At 33.5% G+C, this 21,047-nt stretch overlaps 1 protein-coding gene across 1 annotated transcript; it reads left to right on the forward strand.

Annotated features, from left to right (window-relative positions):
* The first annotated feature begins 359 nt into the window (after positions 1 to 359).
* LOC131595292 (E3 ubiquitin-protein ligase UPL6) lies at positions 360 to 20,344 on the forward strand. The gene is made up of 26 exons (XM_058867603.1): positions 360 to 937; positions 3,980 to 4,077; positions 4,247 to 4,374; positions 4,537 to 4,648; positions 5,543 to 5,723; positions 7,909 to 8,079; positions 8,602 to 8,784; positions 9,807 to 9,882; positions 11,068 to 11,186; positions 11,300 to 11,589; positions 11,745 to 11,841; positions 12,156 to 12,299; positions 13,006 to 13,089; positions 13,171 to 13,257; positions 13,417 to 13,557; positions 13,658 to 13,783; positions 15,404 to 15,502; positions 15,662 to 15,729; positions 16,348 to 16,414; positions 16,709 to 16,879; positions 16,966 to 17,055; positions 17,922 to 18,002; positions 19,215 to 19,288; positions 19,371 to 19,442; positions 19,665 to 19,754; positions 20,013 to 20,344. Exons 1-26 carry the CDS (start codon positions 779 to 781, stop codon positions 20,077 to 20,079), a joined length of 3,075 nt encoding a protein of 1,024 aa, XP_058723586.1. The 5' UTR covers positions 360 to 778; the 3' UTR covers positions 20,080 to 20,344.
* The last annotated feature ends 703 nt before the right edge of the window (positions 20,345 to 21,047 follow it).

Raw genomic sequence — 21,047 nt, forward strand, 5'->3', positions numbered from 1 at the left:
ACTTAGTTCCATATTTTTCTTGTCTAAGTAGTCTAGTGGTTGAAATTTCACACTTATAAAGATGAATATATGAAATGTCACATGTTTGAATCTGCGCCACTGCATCTAATTTTTCTGCACAACTATCAATTAAGTTGCTTAATTTTTTTGTGTAAGCCTAAGTTGCTTTAATAAAATGCTTTAACATTTGATTCTAATATATATATTTTTTTCTTTTTTCGGACTTAAGTCTTTCTTTATTTCAAAAATAAATTTACTAAAATTCAATTTTTATCACCAAAACCAAAACACATACATATTTTCATTTTCTCATACACACGGGGATTTTCATCATTTGCTTGTTCATTTCGTTTTGTTCTTACCTCACAAATTAAACCGCTTCTTGCTTGCTTCTTTACCCTCCTCAGAAGCTTCCTCTTATTACACACACTTCACCCTAAAAAGTGAGGGAAAAATCCCATTTTTCTTATTTTCATGTACTTTCATCTTATAAATACACAATAACCAATATTCAATTCACTCTTCTTTTCATTTCACATCCCTATTATAAAATTAGCGTCTCCTATTCACAATCCCCTTTCTACCTACCACCACCATTTTCATTTTCGCCTATTTTTCCATCAAATCAAACACCTCTTCCCTCAATTTCTCGATTTCTAGGGCTAAATTCTCTTCAAAACCCTAATCGTTCGATAATCGTACTTTTTGTACTTTCTCTGAACTGTAAATTAGGGCGTGAATTTGCCATAGCTCAGTAGAAAGAAAGAAATCAAGCAACATGTTTTTCAGTGGCGATCCCTCTAATCGCAAACGAGTTGATTTAGGTGGGAGAAGTTCGAAAGAAAGGGATAGGAAGAATCTTCTAGAACAAACGCGATTGGAACGAAATCGGCGGTTGTGGTTGCGTCAGCAGAACTCTGCTGCACTCAGAATTCAGGTTTTTTGTTTCTCCTTCTTAATGCGTTTGATTTGATGATTTTGATTCGATTAGTTGTGCTTGGTTGTAGTGTGAAGTTGTTTCGTTTTGCTTGCTAATGATTGGACTTTATGTGTGTTTTCGTTTTATGCATTTTGCAATAGTGGCTGTTTTTTAATGCATTGATTGATAGTGTGAAGTTGGTGGTTTGTTGAGTTGGCTTGGCGTTTTGAGTTTCCATTTTGAAGTATTATGTTTACTGTTTTATCTTCCATTTAAGTGTTCTAAAACTAGAGTTTTCATTTATTGGATGTTTTATGAAATTTGATGTAGTACGGTTGAGACAGAATGTTGGACGGTTAACGGTTAAGAATCAACACGAGAATAAAGTAAGTGTTGGGGATATTGTGTTGAATGTGTGGTAAGCCTAGACATGATAGAATTAGAAATGAAAATATTAGAGAGAGTGTGATGGTAGCACCTATTGTAGAGAAGATGGTGGAAAATAGACTTAGATGGTTTGGACATGTAGAGAGAAGATTTGTTGTTGATTATGTAGTAAGGAGAAGATGAAGAGAAGTCAAACAATTAGAGGGAGAGGAAAACCTAGAGTGACCATAAGAGAAGTTATTAAGAAACATCTCGAGATTAACGATTTGGATAGAAACATGGTCTTGGATAGAATATTATGGCGAAACGATTTGGATAGAAACATGGTCTTGGATAGAATATTATGGCGAAAGTTGATCCATGTAGTTGTCAACTCCACTTAGTGGGATTGGGCTCAGTTGTTGTTTTTGTTGTTTTATAAAATGTGATGATGGATGGTCTGGTTCACACATAGAAACACGATGACATCATAATCATTGAAAAGGAACTACACAGTGAGTTGAGTTGGTGTGAGTAGAGTAGTCAACTAATCATACTTAGCTATTAATGGCTAGTGGAATTGTTACTACATTGATAAAAGAGAAGAATAGTATTGTGACGAAAGGAGATGAGATATCTAACACTAATAGCAATTACAATATTCTGAGACATTTTTTGTTTTCTCTCCCTCAATTTCTCTCAAATATCTAACAATAATAGAGAAAGCTCTGTATCAGGTCTCTGAGTTTGAGCATGTCAGTTTTACTAATTCTATATAGAGACTGTTTGACCTTGTTCTTTTTTTGGCATTAATAGCTACTTTAAAATTAAAGCTAAAATTTAGGAGTTTTAGAAGTAGAGTTTAATTCAAGTTGTTTGGTAATTGTTGGTATTTTCTATCTTAATTCCTATTTTTTCAATGAATGCTAGAATTTGAGTTAATTTGTAAAAATAGATAAAATTATGAAAGGTCGACTTGATTTGGAAAGCTCCTCTTAACTACTTTTCAAAAAATTCCTTATATCGCGCTTTTATATACTTACAAAAGATAAGCTCATTTTTAATTAATATTTTTTAGAAATACTGTTGGCTTAATTTCTTTTTTTTTAAGGATAAGAGAAGTAAAAAATAAATCAGGCCACCGATCCTCAAAATCACTGTCTGAATGAAAGACAATACTCTAGGGTGCGCTTTTTACACGCCAAAGCACCATACAACAACTCAACTTTTTGGCTCTCCGCCATGGACAACACTGGGTGAAAGAGGGAGGGAGAGAAAATGACTCTTTAAGTAGAAAAACGAGTATTTTGGTCTTTTAGGCAGTGTTGTCCTTGAGATTAAAGCTGTTCCATATTTAATGACCATCAAAATTTAGAGCTTTCCCTGTACCTCATTTATAGGTTTGTTATGTCCCATGACAATTTTAAAATCCAAAATAGAACAATTTTTTCTGTTCCTCATATTTAAGCAAATAAAACAGACCCTTATAGTGAGTTTTAAACTTCCAAATGAGTTTATCAAAGCCTCCAAAGTTTGATTAGAGAGAAATATTTAGTTTCCTTGAAAAAGAACTTTAACTTATAGTTGTCATAGTCATTTGTACTTCAATTCATTTATTGAAAAAGAGAATAATAGAGTTTGATATTAATAAAGAAAGTGAACAGTTGCATTTTATTTTAATAAAGCGAAAAAGTATGAATTTATCATGTATTATTCTTAGTGAATGTTTTAATACAATTATACTGTAACAATATGTATTAATATTTAATGTATATGCTTTATTCTTTCCCAAAATAAAGTAAACAATCCCACAGTCAAAATGAAATAAATTATAAATTATGTATAGACTGAGATTATTATTTTTCCTTTTTTTGTTGATAAGCTGAAGCTGTTATATTTATTTCCACTTCCTTTCTTAAAATTATTTATTGTAAATTACATATCAATTTGTTAACGAAATACTTTCGTGTTCTATGTTGCATACATTTTTTAATTCATTGATAACAAGTTAAGCATACAAATATTTATATCTTACAATTTAAATTAAGTCATGATAGAGTTAGTAATACAGTCATATTTTCTCTCATTTTATTAAAATATAGTACAAGTGTAACCATGTAATAACTTGATTCAGTTAGTTTTACTCTTACATAAGGAGAGAAGGATTGAGAAATTAGGTGACAAAGGGGAAAATAATTTGGAATAGGAGCAGGATCTCTAGTCTTGTATAACTTTTCCTGCCTCAGTTTTTGGATAAGAGGAAATTCAGGTTTATAATACATCACACCGATATTTCCTGTCTTCACCCTGATGATCTCTTAACGGTTATCTCACCAACCCTGTCACCTCCAATATTTTAAGGGAAATGATGTGAACTCTGTATACTTGATGATTTCAACATACAAGATTTGTTTCTAGTGTAGTAATTTATGACTGCCATTTTCTATTTTTTGCCTCTTTAATCAAAGACTCGAAATAAATAATCCATTTGATCTTGTTAGTTATGATGCATTTTTTATTCAACTTATGAATCAATGATTTAGCATTTCCAAATTTTAGAGTTCACCGACCTAGATTTGTTTTAAGATGTGGTCTACTTGATAAAATATATACAACTGGGTAGATGCATTTCTAATGAATGAAGATCTACAATTCATAATTTTCTTGCAAATTGTTGACTGATTCTTGCTACAGAAATGCTTCAGAGGGAAAAGAGTTGTCAGAGCGGAACAGTCTAAGCTACGACAGAAATTCCTTAAAATCTATGGAAAGAATTTCCTTAATGTTGACAGGTGAAGTTTGATTGCCGTCTCTGTATTATTGTGTGAAACAGAAGGCTGCTTGCATCTCTTCAGTATAAGTTTCTAAAAAAATTATTTATGTATTTTATTTTAGTATTGTCTTGCTTGAACGTTGCAATGCCTGTTGCACTCATTTTAATACCGTTTTGTGTGCATTCAGGAAAGTGTTCGGTCCAGATTCTGATTTCCTCCGCCAGTTCCTCTATTTCTTTAATGCTGAAAACCATGATGATTTTTTATTTCTTGTGCAAATTGGCCGATTGCTTCTACAGTTTGTTCAAGAGAGTGGTAATTGTTATCCGACATTTGGCATTGTTTTTACTGTTTATTTTCTACTGCACTTTGGTTGTAACTTGTAAGGTTTAGGCAAGACTTTACGCTTTCGAACATATAGTTCTATTATATTTGATGAATAGAACATTAAGCAAATACTTTATACATATTCTACAGGGGATGCTGTGAGGCTTTTTGCTGGTGAGGATTACTCATCCATATGTGCTTTGGTGAACTACCGAGTGAAGAAACTTGCATATAATTGTATTCGTGCATTACATCATAATAGGTTTGCTTTACTAATTTTGGGCCTTTGTCTTTTCTTATTTTAACACAGCTACACATGTTTTTCATTCTAAATTATTCAAGTGTTATTACAATAAAAAAGTGTTATATCTTTCCGAGTTGTTAAAATTAGGTTGAGTTGGTTCTAACTGTAGCTTTTTCTTTTAACCATCCTTGATCAAATAACCTTAGCTTTCAGTAGAGTTGGTCTTTGGCGTGGTATAAATCCCTGCTGCCTTGCTGTTCATAACTAATTTGAGATTGAAGCACAAGTGTACAAATTTGAGTATCCTCCACGCTTCTAGCTCAAAGGGCTTGTGTGAGGTTTTTTTTTTTAAGTAATAACCATAGGAAACAATATAATGGGAGAGTTGCATTAGGTGTATGAATCTGGAAGAATTACTTGTTCTGAATTAGGTGTACGAATCTGGAAGTTATTTGTATTGCATTAGCTGTATGAATCTGGAAGAAGTTAATGTGTTATTCTTAGTTATTGCTGCTCTTAAATAAAATATTTGAATTTCAATGAAATTTTGGTCTTTGAAATGGTTGTCACAGGAATCGCTGAAGATTAGGGGATTGAATTGAAACTCGAAAAATGACTTAGCTCATCAGTCTTTTTGAAAGTTTCAAGAATTATGACCTTGAATAGAAAATGTTTTCTTCGTACAAAATCATTACAACACTTTCCCTATACCTAAAACTTTTTTATTTGTCATTTTGTCTCAATCTCTAACTTCTGTTTTCTCATTACCTTTTTATTGTATTTGTAGCATTATTTAAGCATGCCTGAGAATGAGTTATGTTAAATATTAGACTAGGGATCTACTTTTGGTTTGACTACTTTTTATTCCAAAGCTTTTGTGCTATCTTCCTAATATATTACTTTACTCAACAGAAATCAGTTGAAGGATCAACTTTTATTGACTCCGAAGGAGTCTAATGCATCAGCTATTCCATTATTGGAAGTTTTAGTACTGTTGATAGATCTCAAGCTACCATGGAGCTGTAAGATAGTAGGATATCTATCTCAAAACAATGGATTCAATCTACTTAGAGAAATTATTCTTACAGGAAAGGTAACATAGTACTTTTTATTTATTTATTTATAGGCACCCTGTAAAATTAATCCCTGTCAAGTTGATTATAATGATATGAAATTTAATTTGTTATTTATAAAGATTTTCAAACCAAAGGTATGACTTGAGAGAAAAATGTAAATAAAATATGAGAAAGTTCTGAATATGTTAGTGGAGAACACATAATACGGGAGGAATGCAATTTACACGAAGAGAAATCAAAACAAGCATGATTTTATAAGATAGAAGATTCCCGATACAATGAGATAGAAGTTCTTCACAGAAATATGTTTGAGTGAAGAACTCACATATACAGGAGGAGTGCAATTTACAAGAGTAGAAATCAAAACAAGCATTATTTCATACGATAGAAGATTCCTGATGCAATGAATTCTAACGCTACTTGAAACATGTAATGTTAATTATATTCTTTTTCCAACACTGCTCAAGCTAACGTGTAGAGACCTAAAGAATTTAGATTGTAGCAGACATACAAAATTCTGTCCTCGAAGATTTTGGTGAATTTCATCATTTAAGTTAATAATACATGCTAATATTTCCAAAAGCAATCTGCTTAGTGCTTACAAATAAAGTGACACTCAATCTCTATATACTTAATTCTTTCATGGAAGACTGAGTTTGATGCAATATGAAGAGCTGTGTGATAGTCACAAATGTCTCTTATAGTTCCTACCTCACAATTTCAACTCATTAATGAGCTGTTTCGATATTGAGTTCACATGTAGTGAATGTTGTAGCTCAATATTTTGCTTTTCCACTTGAGCCTGCAATCACATCTTGTTTCGAGCTTTTCGTAAATTGAATAAATTGAAATCCTCTTAAGAGAACACAATGGCCTAAGGTAGATTTCCTATGACAAGGAGATTTTGTTGGAAATGGAATCACATTAATGTTGCACCTTCCAAGTAGTCTAGATCCTTTTAACAAGCAGAATACGTTAAGCTTACCTTGCACTTTACATTTATTATTTTTGTAATCTTCATTTATATAAATTAATTAGATTCAGCTGGGTGTTAACTCACTAGAGCATATTCAGAAAAATCACCTCCTTTCAATTTTCACAGATCTATCCCAATCTCGTTTTTTGCACGCTACTAGTTTTTATCCTGTTGAATTTTTAATTAATCCCAAAATTCTGTCAACGGCTTTCCAGTGATCAACACACGGATGATTAAAGAATTGATTTGCCTCACTAACAACAAAGAAATTTCTAATATGGGGGTATGGTTAAAGAGTTCAACCTTCCTACCTACTAATCTTGACTCTCCCGGAGCAACACACACCTAGAATAATTTTTAAAAATCTAGTGGATATAAAGGCTGTTGATTAATTAATGGCTATCAAGAAAAACAATGACTGAAACCATTTGAAGGTTTGTAGCTCTATTTAATTAGGATTAGAAGTCCACTAATTATCATGAATAGTTTCCTTATTTAATTAGAGAAAATAAGATATGCACTGACGGCGTAAATTAGTTTTACACTGCCCAATCAATGAAAATCTTGTATCCCATCAAGTGAGACTGAAAATTTTAAATTACTTATATGACATGGCATAATGTTATATTTCTATTGGATGACAATGTAAAATTTTTTTTATACTGATAGTGCATCTCCATTAAACTAGGATTAAGAGTCTAGTATTCGTATACCTAATGGTCAAGGTCAATAATGTTTAGTAATTTGTATAAAATCAAACCGTAATGACAACTCATGTTTAGTCATTTGTATTAAATCAAACCGTAATAACAAGTCAGATTTCTTTCTCTTCCCTCCTTCCTCATCTATAACCCTATAATTTAAAGGGAAATGCTAACCAGTGCCCTTGAGGCACTCTTTAAGTAATTAAAGTGGTAAGTTTTTTTAAAAATACGTGTATTCAATGCATTGAAAATGCATTGGAAATTGAAATATTAATTTTTATAAAAAATATTTTCTTTATTTAATATGCTTAAAGAGTGCCCTGAGGGCACTGGTTAGCCTAACCCTAATTTAAAACTATATGCATCTATGTCATCCTTTTCTATAAAATTTTATTCAATTAAGAAAACGCAGGCCAGTGGATCAAATATACAAATAAAATTTATATTCCTTTCATCATAAGTTAATCTGACTTTTTTGATCTATTGCTTATGTGCATAAATTACTTGAATGATCTACTGCAGGGTAATGCAGAAAAATGTATAGGATCGTCTTTGGAGCGTGTGCTTACAGGTGTAATGTGTCACATTGGTCAGAAACCATGTATTTGTTCAGACACTGATCCAAGATATAGCTTCTCATTGCAAATCCTTACAATTCCTTTCTTATGGCATGTGTTTCCAAACCTTAGACAGGTATTTATTATACTGAGTCTATTTGTGGAGGTGCTCTCCTTTATGATAACTAGAAGTTTGAGATAGTGGCTTGCGTCTCAGCTTGAGATAGCGGCCTCTGTTTGATGTTTAGAAGGGGCAGAGTGCTTCCTGGCCCGAGCGGGTTTGAACTGTTTTGAACGCAAAAATCCAGATTTACCCTTAAAATAAATAAACATTAGTTTTGTGGAATTTTTCCAATTTGCCCTAAAAAGCATGCATATGATAACCCTGATACAATCTTTGATTTCTATATTGGGCCTATTCAACTCTATAATTCTGGCTTGTAAAGCGAAGACTACCAAGCATTTTTAAGCACATTTTCAGACCACATCTCATCCTATGTGGGACTCTTAGCATTTATGACCACAATAATTATTGTTTTCTATTTATTTCTCCAACCTTCACGCAGAAGTTTCCTTTGAGCGCTTGCTTATGTTGTGGATATATTTATTTTCTACTATGGCAAGTATCATGAAAGTTGGATTGTTTTTGGATACTCAGGTTTTTGCAAGACAAAGCATGAGCCTACATTACATTCATCAAATGGCAACATTTGTGCCTAATTTGATCAGTTTTCTACCTAAGGATATATCAGATGAATTTCCTACGTATGCCTGTCTTCTTGGAAATATATTAGAAACTGGTGGAGTTGCTTTGTCTCAACCTGACTGTTCGTTCAATATGGTAAGCTTATTAATCCTACAATGTACCATTTGTCATCAATATTTTATGTTTGATATCCTTTATGATTTTTCTTGGATTGAGTCAAAGGCTGGTGTCATTGTGGATATACATTTTTTCTCGATATTTTATAAATGAAGAAACACATTAAAGATAATAAGAATATTATATATTAACTGAAGTAGAAGGTCGTAAGCTTGATTTCTTACTTAGGAAAGGAGGAAGCACAAACAGGTTGAAACAGATTGTAAAGAAGGAAGCATTTTAACGAGCTTATTTGGTCTCATCTCATGACTTCAGCACTTGTGTAAATGTTTCAAGAATCCTATAAAGGGCATCTTAATAAGCTTCTTGAGATAGCTCCAGTGTTATCTAATATCCGGTTTTTGGGCTTGCCACAATGGTAAATATTGGCCGATATTGCGGGTTTTTCTGCCATAATCCGCTATAAAGGCACTGCAAAGCAGACGGTATGGCAGGTTTTTGGCTCTCCGTCATGGACCACCATCAACAACACTGGATAGCTTTTAGAAACAACTTACACAAAACTTATTGCCATCCCCTCTTTAATTTGTACTCATCTCTTGCCATCCCCTCTTTAATTTGTACTCTTCTCTAAGTTATATTTTTACGGCGAAAACAAATGTTGAGACTACAAATAAATTGCTCAACATAAGCTCTCATATGATAAGTGTTTACTGAATAAGTACTTATTAAATTGTTTATCTAAACACTCCTTTAGAGGCTTTGGAGGTCTAGAACTCTAAGGCTCTGCATACTAAACAAATTTTGGATGTTTCATAAATCCTTATGTATAATCTTTATAATATTTTAAGATCATTCTACATAAAGCTAGACTGTCCTTAGATATGATCACATGGCGTTGAAAGTTAATTTTTTTCAATTTGGAAGGGGGTATTTGCGTACTGGTGGTTTAAGTTGTTTTAATTTTTATGCAATTGAAGTTTGAAACGTTTGTATACTTGTTATTGATTTAAAGTTGAGCTGTATTTATTTCTGTTCAGGCCATAGACCTTGCAGCTGTTACTACATTTTTACTGGAAGCGCACCCCTCTCTGACAAGATCTGATAGTAGAGAAAGTATGTTTTCTAATCAGAGTCTGGTTTGATTGAAGATGTTCCTTTTCTTTCTAACTTATATTACAATGAACATTATCAACTTTCATCTCATTGTGCTTCTTTCATTTTTATTGATAAAAGAAGGCTAAGGCTAATATGGACTGCGGTTATAAGTGGTCCACAAAACACCATTAATTTTAATTGTTGGATTCATCTGTTCACACAGTAATATCATACACCTTCCACACCAAGTATTTTACTCTTCCTTAATCTTCCCGTTCTTCCTCCCAGCTCCTTTCTCTAACCGACAGCCCTTGCCAGACCAACCCACGCTGCAGGCTTACTCAATAATTGTTGCATTGGCTTCCCTTGACAATGTATACCTCCCTTATGATAAGGAGGTACATGACCAAGAATGACAACCAGAGGCGGTAAATGGTAGAAGATTGGAGAGGGGAGCTGCGCAGAGCAAATGGAAGAGGGAAGGTGGCTGTCATCAGATCGGTCCTTGAAGAGGGGGAGCTGCCCAGAGCAAATGGAAGAGGGAAGGTGGCTGTCATCAGAGCGGTCCTTGAAAGTATTTCCAACTTCCATGAAGAAAATTAGATGGGGAAGCTAGGGTTTATGGGTGAGAGAAGGGTATTGGGGAACTTATGCCCTACTCATTCTTTGTAATCTTCTATTTTTGGTCAAATTCTTATTAATTTTCAAAGAATGTAATAGTGGGTATTGGATCCAAGCTCTTTTGTTCTCATTTGTCAGGCCGCCCATGGCTCTCCTTTCCGATCTTGAGTAAAATTCCAAGTTTAACTACTATGCAACCACTTCTCTAATATCAGAGGAGGAACTTTCGATGGCAGTTGAAAATAATAATGAGAAGTTCTCATTGGAGGTAGCAAGTGAGGTGAAGATGTGATTTATGTGTCCTCAAAATAGGATCAATCAAGTCTGGTAGAAATACAGGGTAGTGGAGTGAGGGAGATAGAATCTTATTTCCTCAATTATTTATGTCCTGATGTTTGCCTGCCTAGTTAGCCTTACACACAAATTAACTATAGTTACTAGCAGAAATATGTTTATGTAACTAAGTTGCTAAATTGATCTTTTCTTCATCATAGTTAATAACATATCTTTTTTATGCAAATATGAAATGGTTATATGTCTCTCTGTACCATTTGTTTTTAAGCTGATGGTTGTTAATGTCAGATTCTATGATTGCTGAGGATGATGTGACTGGCGATGATGAAGTCATGGAAGTAGCTCTGGATAGGAAATTGGACCAACAAATTTGTAATTCCATAGATACCCGCTTCCTTCTGCAATTGGTATATCATCATGCAAATGACTTTTCTAACTTGAGTGCCATCTAAATTTTCCTTAACCACTGTTTTTTTCCCTTAAAAAATTGATGGTGAATTGTCATTTTTTATTTGTGCAGACAAATATATTATTTAGAGGTATTTCATCTGCCAATGGGCCAGATGATATGGAGGTTGCAGCTGTTGGTGCAGTTTGTGGGTTTTTATATGTTATCTTCAATACTTTGCCACTTGAAAGGATTATGACTGTGCTTGCCTACAGAACTGACCTTGTTCCTATGCTTTGGAATTTTATGAAACGGTGCCATGAGAATAAAAAATGGTCATCTTTGTCTGAGCAATTATCATATCTCTCAGGAGATGCCCCTGGTTGGCTGTTGCCTCTTGCTGTATTCTGTCCTGTCTACAAGTAAGACTTTAGAATGTTGATTATTTTAATAAATTCCTGTTGTGGTATATGAACTATAACCCCTGTGCCCGTGGTCATTCAATTTTCTTTTAATCTAATCACAGTTTTGTTTGAGTGTGATGATTGAAGTATGTTATAATCTTTTTTCTGGTCAGGCATATGCTTATGATAGTTGATAATGAGGAATTTTATGAGCAGGAGAAACCCCTATCACTGAAGGATATCAGCAGCCTCATCATTCTGTTGAAGCAGGTACTATTTTAGGAATAGATTATCTATTTCTTATGAAAATTTGTGAGTTCTGAGATTGAAAACCTTAGGAAAGAAGCTCATTAATTGCTTACTGAAATGGAACCCTTTCTTCCTTTCACTTTAAGCTAGATCAATATAAGGTGTGTCAAATCTTTGCAAGTTTATGTATCCGCATGTGCAAAGAACTGGAGAATCTGTGTTTTGTAAAACTGGTGGACATGACCCATAATATTGCTCATGTTCCTTATACTGCTTGATACAAATGTAACATTTTGCAGTTACAGTTAATTTCAGCAATTTTGCTGTTTCTGCAGGCTTTGTGGCAGCTACTGTGGGTAAATCATACCTCATCTGCTAATTCGGTTAGATCTATTCCAGTTAGGACAAGCAGTAAAAAGTTGTCTGTTGAAGCCGTTCAACAGAGGGTTAGCATAGTCGTCTCTGAGCTCCTGTCCCAGGTAGAACAGTGGAAACAATCTCAGCTGTTGTATATCTAGTTTTATGTTTCCTCTCCATTGGGCTATTAGGCTGTCATGATATTGTAATATTGTGTATCTTCAAAGGCATCTCTTAATGCTATGAGATGTTTTATTGTTTATGGATTTTACGGTGCTATGCCATAACTATTAGAGACCTGGTACCCGTAGTTGCTGCATTTTTTATGGTTCCCCCCGTAATGTTTTTCTTTCTCTTATCTAGTTTTATGATTCCTCTCCATTGGGCTAAAAAGGCTGTCATTGATATTGTGATATTTTGTGCATCTTTAAAGGCATCTCTTAGTTCTTTGCTTTGGGGATCTTTTGTTGCTTATGGTTTTTTGACGCCCTTAGTTACTCCATTTTATTTTAGACTGGACGCCCTTAGTTACTGCCTTTATTATTATTTCCCCCTTTATTGTTTTCCTTTTTTCCTATTTCACTTTAAAGGATATCTTATCGTTCCTCTAATTGTGATTTCACTCTTTTTCTAATAGTACTCTTCTTTCTATTAAATAAGAGATATTTTGAGGTTTTCCTCGTTGTTCTGATATTTATTCATACAGGTTCCTCTTTATCTCTTATATGAAGATGGACCCATATGCATTTACATCTAATAACCGTAACCATGTGCATATAAATTATTTATCTTATTACTAACTTACACCTTTTAATTTTCTTCCCTTAGCTCCAAGATTGGAACAACAGACGCCAGTTTACATCCCCCAGTGATTTCCATGCTGATGGGGTGAATGACTTTTTTATCTCTCAGGTATGATCCCTCCCTAATATTGTTATAAGGTGAAACAATCTGCAATCTTAATTTTGTAGCTGTGTAATCTTTTCTCCACAGGCTGTTATAGAAAATGCACGAGCAAATGAAATTTTAAAGCAGGCTGCTTTCTTGATACCATTTACAAGCAGGGTTAAAATTTTCACCGTAAGAATTTCATTCATTTTAACTTCATTAAATATCAATAATGATTATATTATTATTATGGATCAAAAGTGAATGCCAATGGGCAGCTTTGGAGTTTCTGCATATCACATGTCACTGATGTATTTCTTATACTTTGACCCTGTCTATTATTGTTATCAGTCTCAACTAGCTGCTGCTAGGTTAAGACATGGATCTCAGGCTGTATTTACTAGAAACCGGTTCAGAATAAGACGAGATCATATTTTGGAAGATGCCTATAATCAAATGAGTCAGTTGTCAGAAGATGATCTCCGAGGACTGGTGACATTCTTTCCTAAGGCCTATCGTTATATTTATTAACCATTCTCTACTTTATGGTCTTTAATGGAACTTGTAAATCGCCCTTTTAATAAATTTTCAGATTCGTGTGACTTTTGTCAATGAGTTTGGAGTTGAAGAAGCTGGAATAGATGGAGGTGGAATATTCAAAGATTTCATGGAGAACATCACACGGGCTTCCTTTGATGTGCAGTATGGATTATTTAAGGTCATACAAATATTTGAAGATGTGTGCATTATTTTGAAAGACGAATATTGAAGAGAGTGCACCATTCATGTGCATTTGACCTACCTAATAGTATAAGCGTTAAGTTCATAGTGTGTTATTATTAGATAATAATAGGGAATCCTGTTCTATTTTATTCTACAACAATTGCTGGTATAAATATGGAGATTGAAAAGGAATATTCTAGGAGAATATTTTAGAAATAGGAGAGTAATATTATAATAAAAAGGACTAAATATAAAATCAAATAAAGAAACTATACAGTTACTCCAACACCCCTCTAAAGTTGGTTCATAGATATTTATCATGCCCAACTTGCCTACAAAAATGTTCAAATGTAGATCTAGCCAAACTTTTGAGATGTATGTAGTTTGTTGACTTTAAGTTACAAATGGTAGACATATGAGACCGACATCTAATTTCTCATTTATAGTGATGGTCTATCTCAATGGGTCTGGTCATGTCATGTTGAATTGGATTATAAGCTATGCTAATGGTTGCCTTATTGGCCGAGTATAATTAGTGGAAGTTCAATCTTTACTTTCAGTTCTTTTAAAACTCTGTGGGTCCACAGTCCTTCACAAATACGTTGAGCCATAGTTCTAAATTCTACTTTTGCACTACTTCTTGCTACCACTCCTTGTTTCTTGCTTCTTCAAGTTATAAGATTACCTTAAACATATGTATAATATTCATAGGTAGATCTCTAATCTGTTACTGATCCTGCCCAATCAACATTTGTGAATATAGACATTCCTTTCACAAATCTTCTTAAAAAATAAGTCCTTTCCTGGATTACCTTTCAGATACTTCAGGATTACGTAAACGACCTTAAGATGTTTCTTAAAAGGGGAATGCATAAATTGACTTACCACACTAACTGAGAAGGCAATGTATGATCTAGTATGGGCCAAATAAATTAGTTTACCAACCAATCTTTGATACATTCCAGTGTCCACATGAACTTTTCCTTTTTCCCAAAGTTTGGCATTAAGTTCCATGGGTTTATCTGCAAGCTGGTCTACAACCACTCATTCTAGTTTCCTTCAGAGATTTAGAATATACTTTTGTTGGGAAACAACAATTCCTTTCTTTGATCCGGCAATCTCCATATCAAGAAAGTATCTCAAGGATCTTAAATCTTTGATTTCTAAGTTGGCAGCTAGTTTCTCTTTTATTCTAGCCATTTCATCTATATCACCTCCGGTTAAAACAATATCATTGACATAGACTGAACTGAACTGCATTGAGTCTGTCCTTTAAAATAGGATTAGCTTTTACAAATGTGATAGTAATTTCAGCACAATGGCCAAGCTTGAGAATCAAGTTGAAGCTTGTTAATGTATCCTTCTTGAATGAAAATATAGGTGCAGTGGGATGGTACTAGAGGTGTGCAAAAATATGATTAACTGAGCCATATTAGTAAACTGAACTGCATTGAACCATAAAATGAACTTAAACATCTTAAATGGAAATAAGTAAGCTTTGAAGTTTTAAAACTTCTGATTAGAAAAAGCTTTAGCTTATACTCATTCCTTGATATTCCCTATATTTTCATTGTTATTTATTGGTTTATGGTCATCTGAACATCAATGCATCCAGGAAACAGCGGATCATCTGCTTTATCCAAATCCCGGATCTGGAATGATACATGAGCAACATCTCCAATTTTTCCACTTTCTTGGTACTCTGCTTGCAAAGGTATGTTTTTGTCCCATTTCTCCCGCTGTAGTTTTAATAAAGTGGGGCCTTGCATAGTGACCGAAACTACCACCTTATGCTGTTATGCATTTTTTTTGGTTTACCTATATTGATTGTTTGGCTGAAACTGAACTTCACTTTCACATGGTACATTTGTAGGCTATGTTTGAAGGAATTCTTGTGGATTTACCATTTGCTACTTTCTTTTTGAGCAAATTGAAACAGAAGTAAGACTTAAGGTGTCTTTTTGGCCTGCTTTGTGGAGTTCTTTTTTATTAAATTTTGGATTGTTTAATGCTTTAAATCCTGAATTTTTATGCATTTGTTTATGACTCTTGCATCGAATGAATGATGCCCTGAATAATTGTTTATAAGTGGGGGCACTACTCACCTTACAAACTGGTTTTGTAAGATTGAGTTAGGCTGAACCCAAATTCTAAGATGGTATTAGAGTCTTTCTAAGACTCGTTGGGCCACATGCTATCAAGATTCCGTTATCGGGCCACCCATCATTTATATCCACGCATAAATCCCCAATAGTGTTGGGTGTGAAAGGTGTATTAAGAGTACCACATTGAATGAATGATGTCCTGAATAATTCTGTATAAGTGGGGTACACCTCACTTTACAAGTTGGTTTTGTAAGATTGAGATAGGCCAAAACCTAGCATTGATATACTGCTTGGCTGGTCGTCGATGTTGTGCATTTCTTGAAATGAAATTGTTTTGTGTACTTCCAATAGAAACATGTTTCCTTGATTGTTATTAATATATGGTGCTATCTGCTTTGTTATTTGAGGAAGCTATACTTCCTGCTTTCTTACATCCTTTTTCCTCTTATATCAGGCACAACTATTTGAATGACTTGCCTTCCTTGGACCCTGAATTATATCGTCATCTTATATTTCTAAAGGTAATATCGGCTCTTTAGCTTTCATTTCCTTGGATCTGCCTCGTTCTTGAGAAAAGTCAAAAGATTTTCATTTTCGTCCTCCCAAAAATGTTGATTTCATTTAATTGGTCCCTAAGTGTGAGTTAATGCTGTTTGATTTGTCATTCTATGAACTGATCTAATGGCACATATTGAGGACTAGTTTGATGGATATGGGAATGGGAGGCCAGCATCAAACCCTTCTTATCTTAGGCATCCTCATTTTCCTTAGTGAGTGTCTCATTTTGTTTTCATTGATTCTGTTTTGACTAACAGCGTTATGAGGGTGACATTTCGGAATTGGAACTATACTTTGTTATATTAAATAATGAATATGGAGAGCAAACAGAAGAGGAGCTTCTTCCAGGGGGAAAGAACCTGCGCGTCACAAATGAGAATGTTATTACTTTTATCCATCTTGTAGCCAATCATCGCTTGAATTCTCAGGTAAAGTACAATTATTTAAATTTGAATTGTATTTCTTGATGCCAAAAAATTTAATGTTTGTTACATAAACATAATAATGTTTCCAGATACGCCAACAAAGTTCTCATTTCTTGAGAGGATTTCAGCAACTTATTCAGAAGGATTGGATTGATATGTTTAATGAGCATGAACTTCAGGTTCTCTTCTAACTCTTTTCACTTTTAGGCTTCTACAGCTATTTTTCTCATAATTTTAACTTAAATTTTGCTTTTGCGTTGTGCTGTTAAGGATCTGTTTAACAACCGTATGCATTTCATTTTCTCCTGCATGTCATAATATACCTGTGCTACTGCTGGAAGGATGGGTATATAACCATGTTTGGTCTGTAGTTGCTGTTGTGATTGTGGTATTTTTTAGCAAAGGATGAGAAAAAATAATAAGAACCTTGAATATTATTGATTATGACTTGATTGTAGCTTGATACAGAAGACTAAATACTAATCCCTATTTATAGGGATGCATGGACTTAATCCTAATTCCTAAATCATAAATAAATAAATAAAAAATCATAATAAGAATAAGTAATATAAGACAACTCTGGAGGTGATCTTCGCTTTTCTTTTGCACATTTGCATCCCTTGAATAAGTAGAAACTAAATTTATGTTGACCTGTTTTTTTCATCAGATAACAGTTAATTTATTGTTCTTTTTTTTCTTCTGGAGGGGTGGGTTCTCAATGTTAAAAATAGCATTGTTGGCCATTGGTTTCACAATTTATACCGGATATAGTTTAAAAAACAATGCAAATAGCATCATTGTGCTAAAGCAAATATCCATAGTTGCTCTTGTGAAACAAATGATAACTGAAAGCCTTGATTTATTGATACAGACTTATTTATTCGTTCATACTGAATTTCTTTAGTTTGCTGATTTTTGTCCCATTTTACTGCCATTTTCTGGTGATCAATCTTCATCTTATTCTTCAGAAAATAAGACCGCATGTTTGATAATGTCTAAGTATGACTTATTACCCAGCTTGCTTGACCTATTTTTTTCCCTACAGCTTCTGATATCAGGATCACTTGACAGCTTGGACGTTGATGATTTGCGGCAGCATACGAATTATGCAGGAAGCTATCATAGTGTAAGCTTTCTGGCTGTCATGTGGATTTAGTCAATCATACATTAAGACAATTAAATGATACTCTAAATTAAAATCTCTAAAACTATCTCGTAGAGTTAGTTTCTTAGTGTCACAGATTATCTTTTAAGATTAGTTTCCATATTTATTGGCTATTATCTTTACTTTGTTACCAATTCACATATTCATTTGGGACTTGGAGTCTTGTATTAGTTTAAATAAGTGTCAGGGCTTCATTTTTTATGCAGTTACCGATCATATTCCAAAAGTCTCTAATCTTTCTCTTCTCCATCTTTTATCTTGAACTGATACATTCTACATACATATAGGGTTTGTCTCTACCCACTACACCCAAAATAAAAAATTTGTTTGTTTTGCATTTCTTTTCCTGACTCTCATCTGAATATGTCAGTCTTTCTCTTCTCCATCTTTTATCTAGAACTGATAAATTCTACATGCATATAGGGTTTGTCTCTACCCACTACACCCAAATTAAAAAATTTGTTTGTTTTGCATTTCTTTTCCTGACTCTCATCTGAATATGTCAGTGATTCAAATTCCAACTCACTTTCTGCTTCGTCATTCCAACTGCATGCATGCTATTAGTAGTTCTTGGTTCTACTAAGGTTGGAACTGCTTAAGACCTTCATTTACAAAAGTATACCTTGTCACAGTTTGGTTGCTTCATCTCAAACAAAATGTCCAATTGAGTGTATACCTCTCATAATCTCTACAGCCCTTGTATCACAATAGTGTTCCATGCAGATCATGAACAAGAGACCTCCTTTCCATCAAGCATATGAATCACGACTCATTAATGTTTAGTCTTTTGTCTAAAACTTATTAGTTCAACACATGTTATTGAATTGGTTGCGTTTATAGTCGGTTGTTTCAGGGGAATCACCGTCTGCTACTCCCTTTTTCTATTACTTCGACATTGGAGGATATCTTATTACCATCCTAATTTCACATCCCCTCTTTCTTTTTAGTGAAACTGTTATATATAAAAAAAAAGTTTGATAAAAAAGAAATAGATGTTTGTTGATCTTTTACATTTTTATTTTTTGCATCTTGTCTAAATAAGTAAATATCCTTGTGAGTCCTAACTTTTCATGTCATTAACTCATGATGAGAAGGGCAAGACACCCTTTTGGTCTTGAATAGATTTCTCTCTTAATTGACTCTTGAATTTTTGCATATGATTTCTTCTGATAGGAGCATGATGTGATTGAGATGTTCTGGGAAGTACTCAAAGGCTTTTCAATGGAAAACCAGAAAAAATTCTTAAAGTAAGATAACATAGTTATAGAATTTGGTGTTTCTTTTTTTTTTTTTGACTTGGTATGAATAATAAATTTACCATCTTTACAGGTTTGTGACAGGTTGCTCTCGGGGACCATTGCTTGGATTCCGATATCTTGAGCCTTTGTTCTGCATACAAAGGTGAATGTGTTAATAATATCGAGTGTCTTGCAGTCTTGCTAACCAAAAGTCTCAGACAGTGGTTTAAAATTCAATTAATTGAAAGTTTTATTGGAAATTGTTGTATTACATACATTATTAATTTTAGAAATTAATAATTGCCTAGTACTAGTAATTTACTCCGATTGATTTTTCCCGGTAATGCTTATACTGGGTGCAATATTCTGACTTTGCTACTTGTAGGGCTGGTGGTAATGCTTCTGAAGATGCTCTGGAAAGATTACCAACAGCAGCTACCTGTATGAATCTGTTAAAACTTCCACCATATAGAAGGTTTGTACTATAAGTGACTGGTGATAGCTTGTCTTTGTAGTTTGCAGTGCGAACATGGAATTATGTAGTTTTGTCCATTGTTATAGATCTCATGAGTGGTCATGAATTGAAACTGAATATACTCACAAGATTTAGAACATCTGGTGTATTTATCTAGTCTTTTTGGTTGTTGTTTTGCTTCTTACTCTGGAACAAGCCTATATGTGAAAATGCCTGTAAACTGGTTTCCCTGACAAACAAACTCATGTTTATATGCAGTAAGGATCAACTTGAATCCAAATTACTGTATGCCATAAATGCTGATGCTGGCTTTGATTTGAGTTAAAAGGAGGTCCTGCAGTTTACCATATTAAGTTAGTTTTCCATACCGGTAGAAGATGGCACGCTTCTGGACAATCGTCAGATCGCCATAGAGGATAAATATTATTATTGGATCCGATGGTATGATGAGAACCGATAATAGGTGTCATGTATATATTCATTTTTACCATACTACTATCATGTATGTGAATTAATGTTCAAATGTAAATATTCGTGAGATATGAATTCATTTTGTAAAATTCTATTTTTGGCAGAATATTCTTCATTTATTGTATGACAATCAAAATAGATATGCAATACTCTTGTGATATTTTGTAAACAAAATAAAAAATTGCTGGAACTAGATAACAGAAGTGATATCACCACTTTCTTTTTTGTTACTTCCTCTTACATTTGACTTTAGAAAACATACTACGGCTAATTGATTCACTTGTCATATTCAATTAATACTTTGTGAGAAGAAGAGGAGATTTGAGCTGAGACACATTGTTTTTCTCCAAGAGTTTCCACTTTATAAGGTTTTAATTTTCAATTTCAAGAAAGGAAATGGTTTCTTTAAAATTGTAGACAATGTGTTATCTCTTTGTTTCTTTATTTAACTTCTTGCAAATAAGAAATGATAAGAAAAGTGAGAAATTATTTTGTTATCTTTGTAGTTTACCATGAGCCATATGCTTCGCTATTTCAGGATTCTAAATAATAGGTATTCAAAGATATGTAGGTTTTCTTTACTTCTCTTTATTAATCTTCTTTGATTTTGATTTCTTTTCTAGTTCTTGTTTTGAGGGCGATTTGATCTTATGTAGGAATGACTGAGCATACTTCTTTACTTTGCTTTTGAAGCATTGAAGATTGTTTTTCACTTCTTAGAAATTTTTGAAATACAAGTTTCATGTCTTCATTAATTTTATTTCTAATATATTTATCTTCTAATTTCATATCTCTAATGTTCTTGACTTTTAACGCAAGATT

This window comes from Vicia villosa, linkage group LG4 (genome assembly GCF_029867415.1).
Source record: "Vicia villosa cultivar HV-30 ecotype Madison, WI linkage group LG4, Vvil1.0, whole genome shotgun sequence".
NCBI lineage: Eukaryota > Viridiplantae > Streptophyta > Magnoliopsida > Fabales > Fabaceae > Vicia > Vicia villosa.

What these genes read in the sequence shown, in the direction of transcription:
- LOC131595292 (XM_058867603.1), top strand. Translation starts at nt 779, where the DNA reads ATGTTTTTCAGTGGCGATCCCTCTAATCGCAAACGAGTTGATTTAGGT. An exon ending in TCATCATTCTGTTGAAGCAG is followed by an intron (nt 11,842 to 12,155) that starts GTACTATTTTAG and finishes CTGTTTCTGCAG; the next exon opens with GCTTTGTGGCAGCTACTGTG. An exon ending in TTAATGAGCATGAACTTCAG is followed by an intron (nt 17,056 to 17,921) that starts GTTCTCTTCTAA and finishes TTTTCCCTACAG; the next exon opens with CTTCTGATATCAGGATCACT.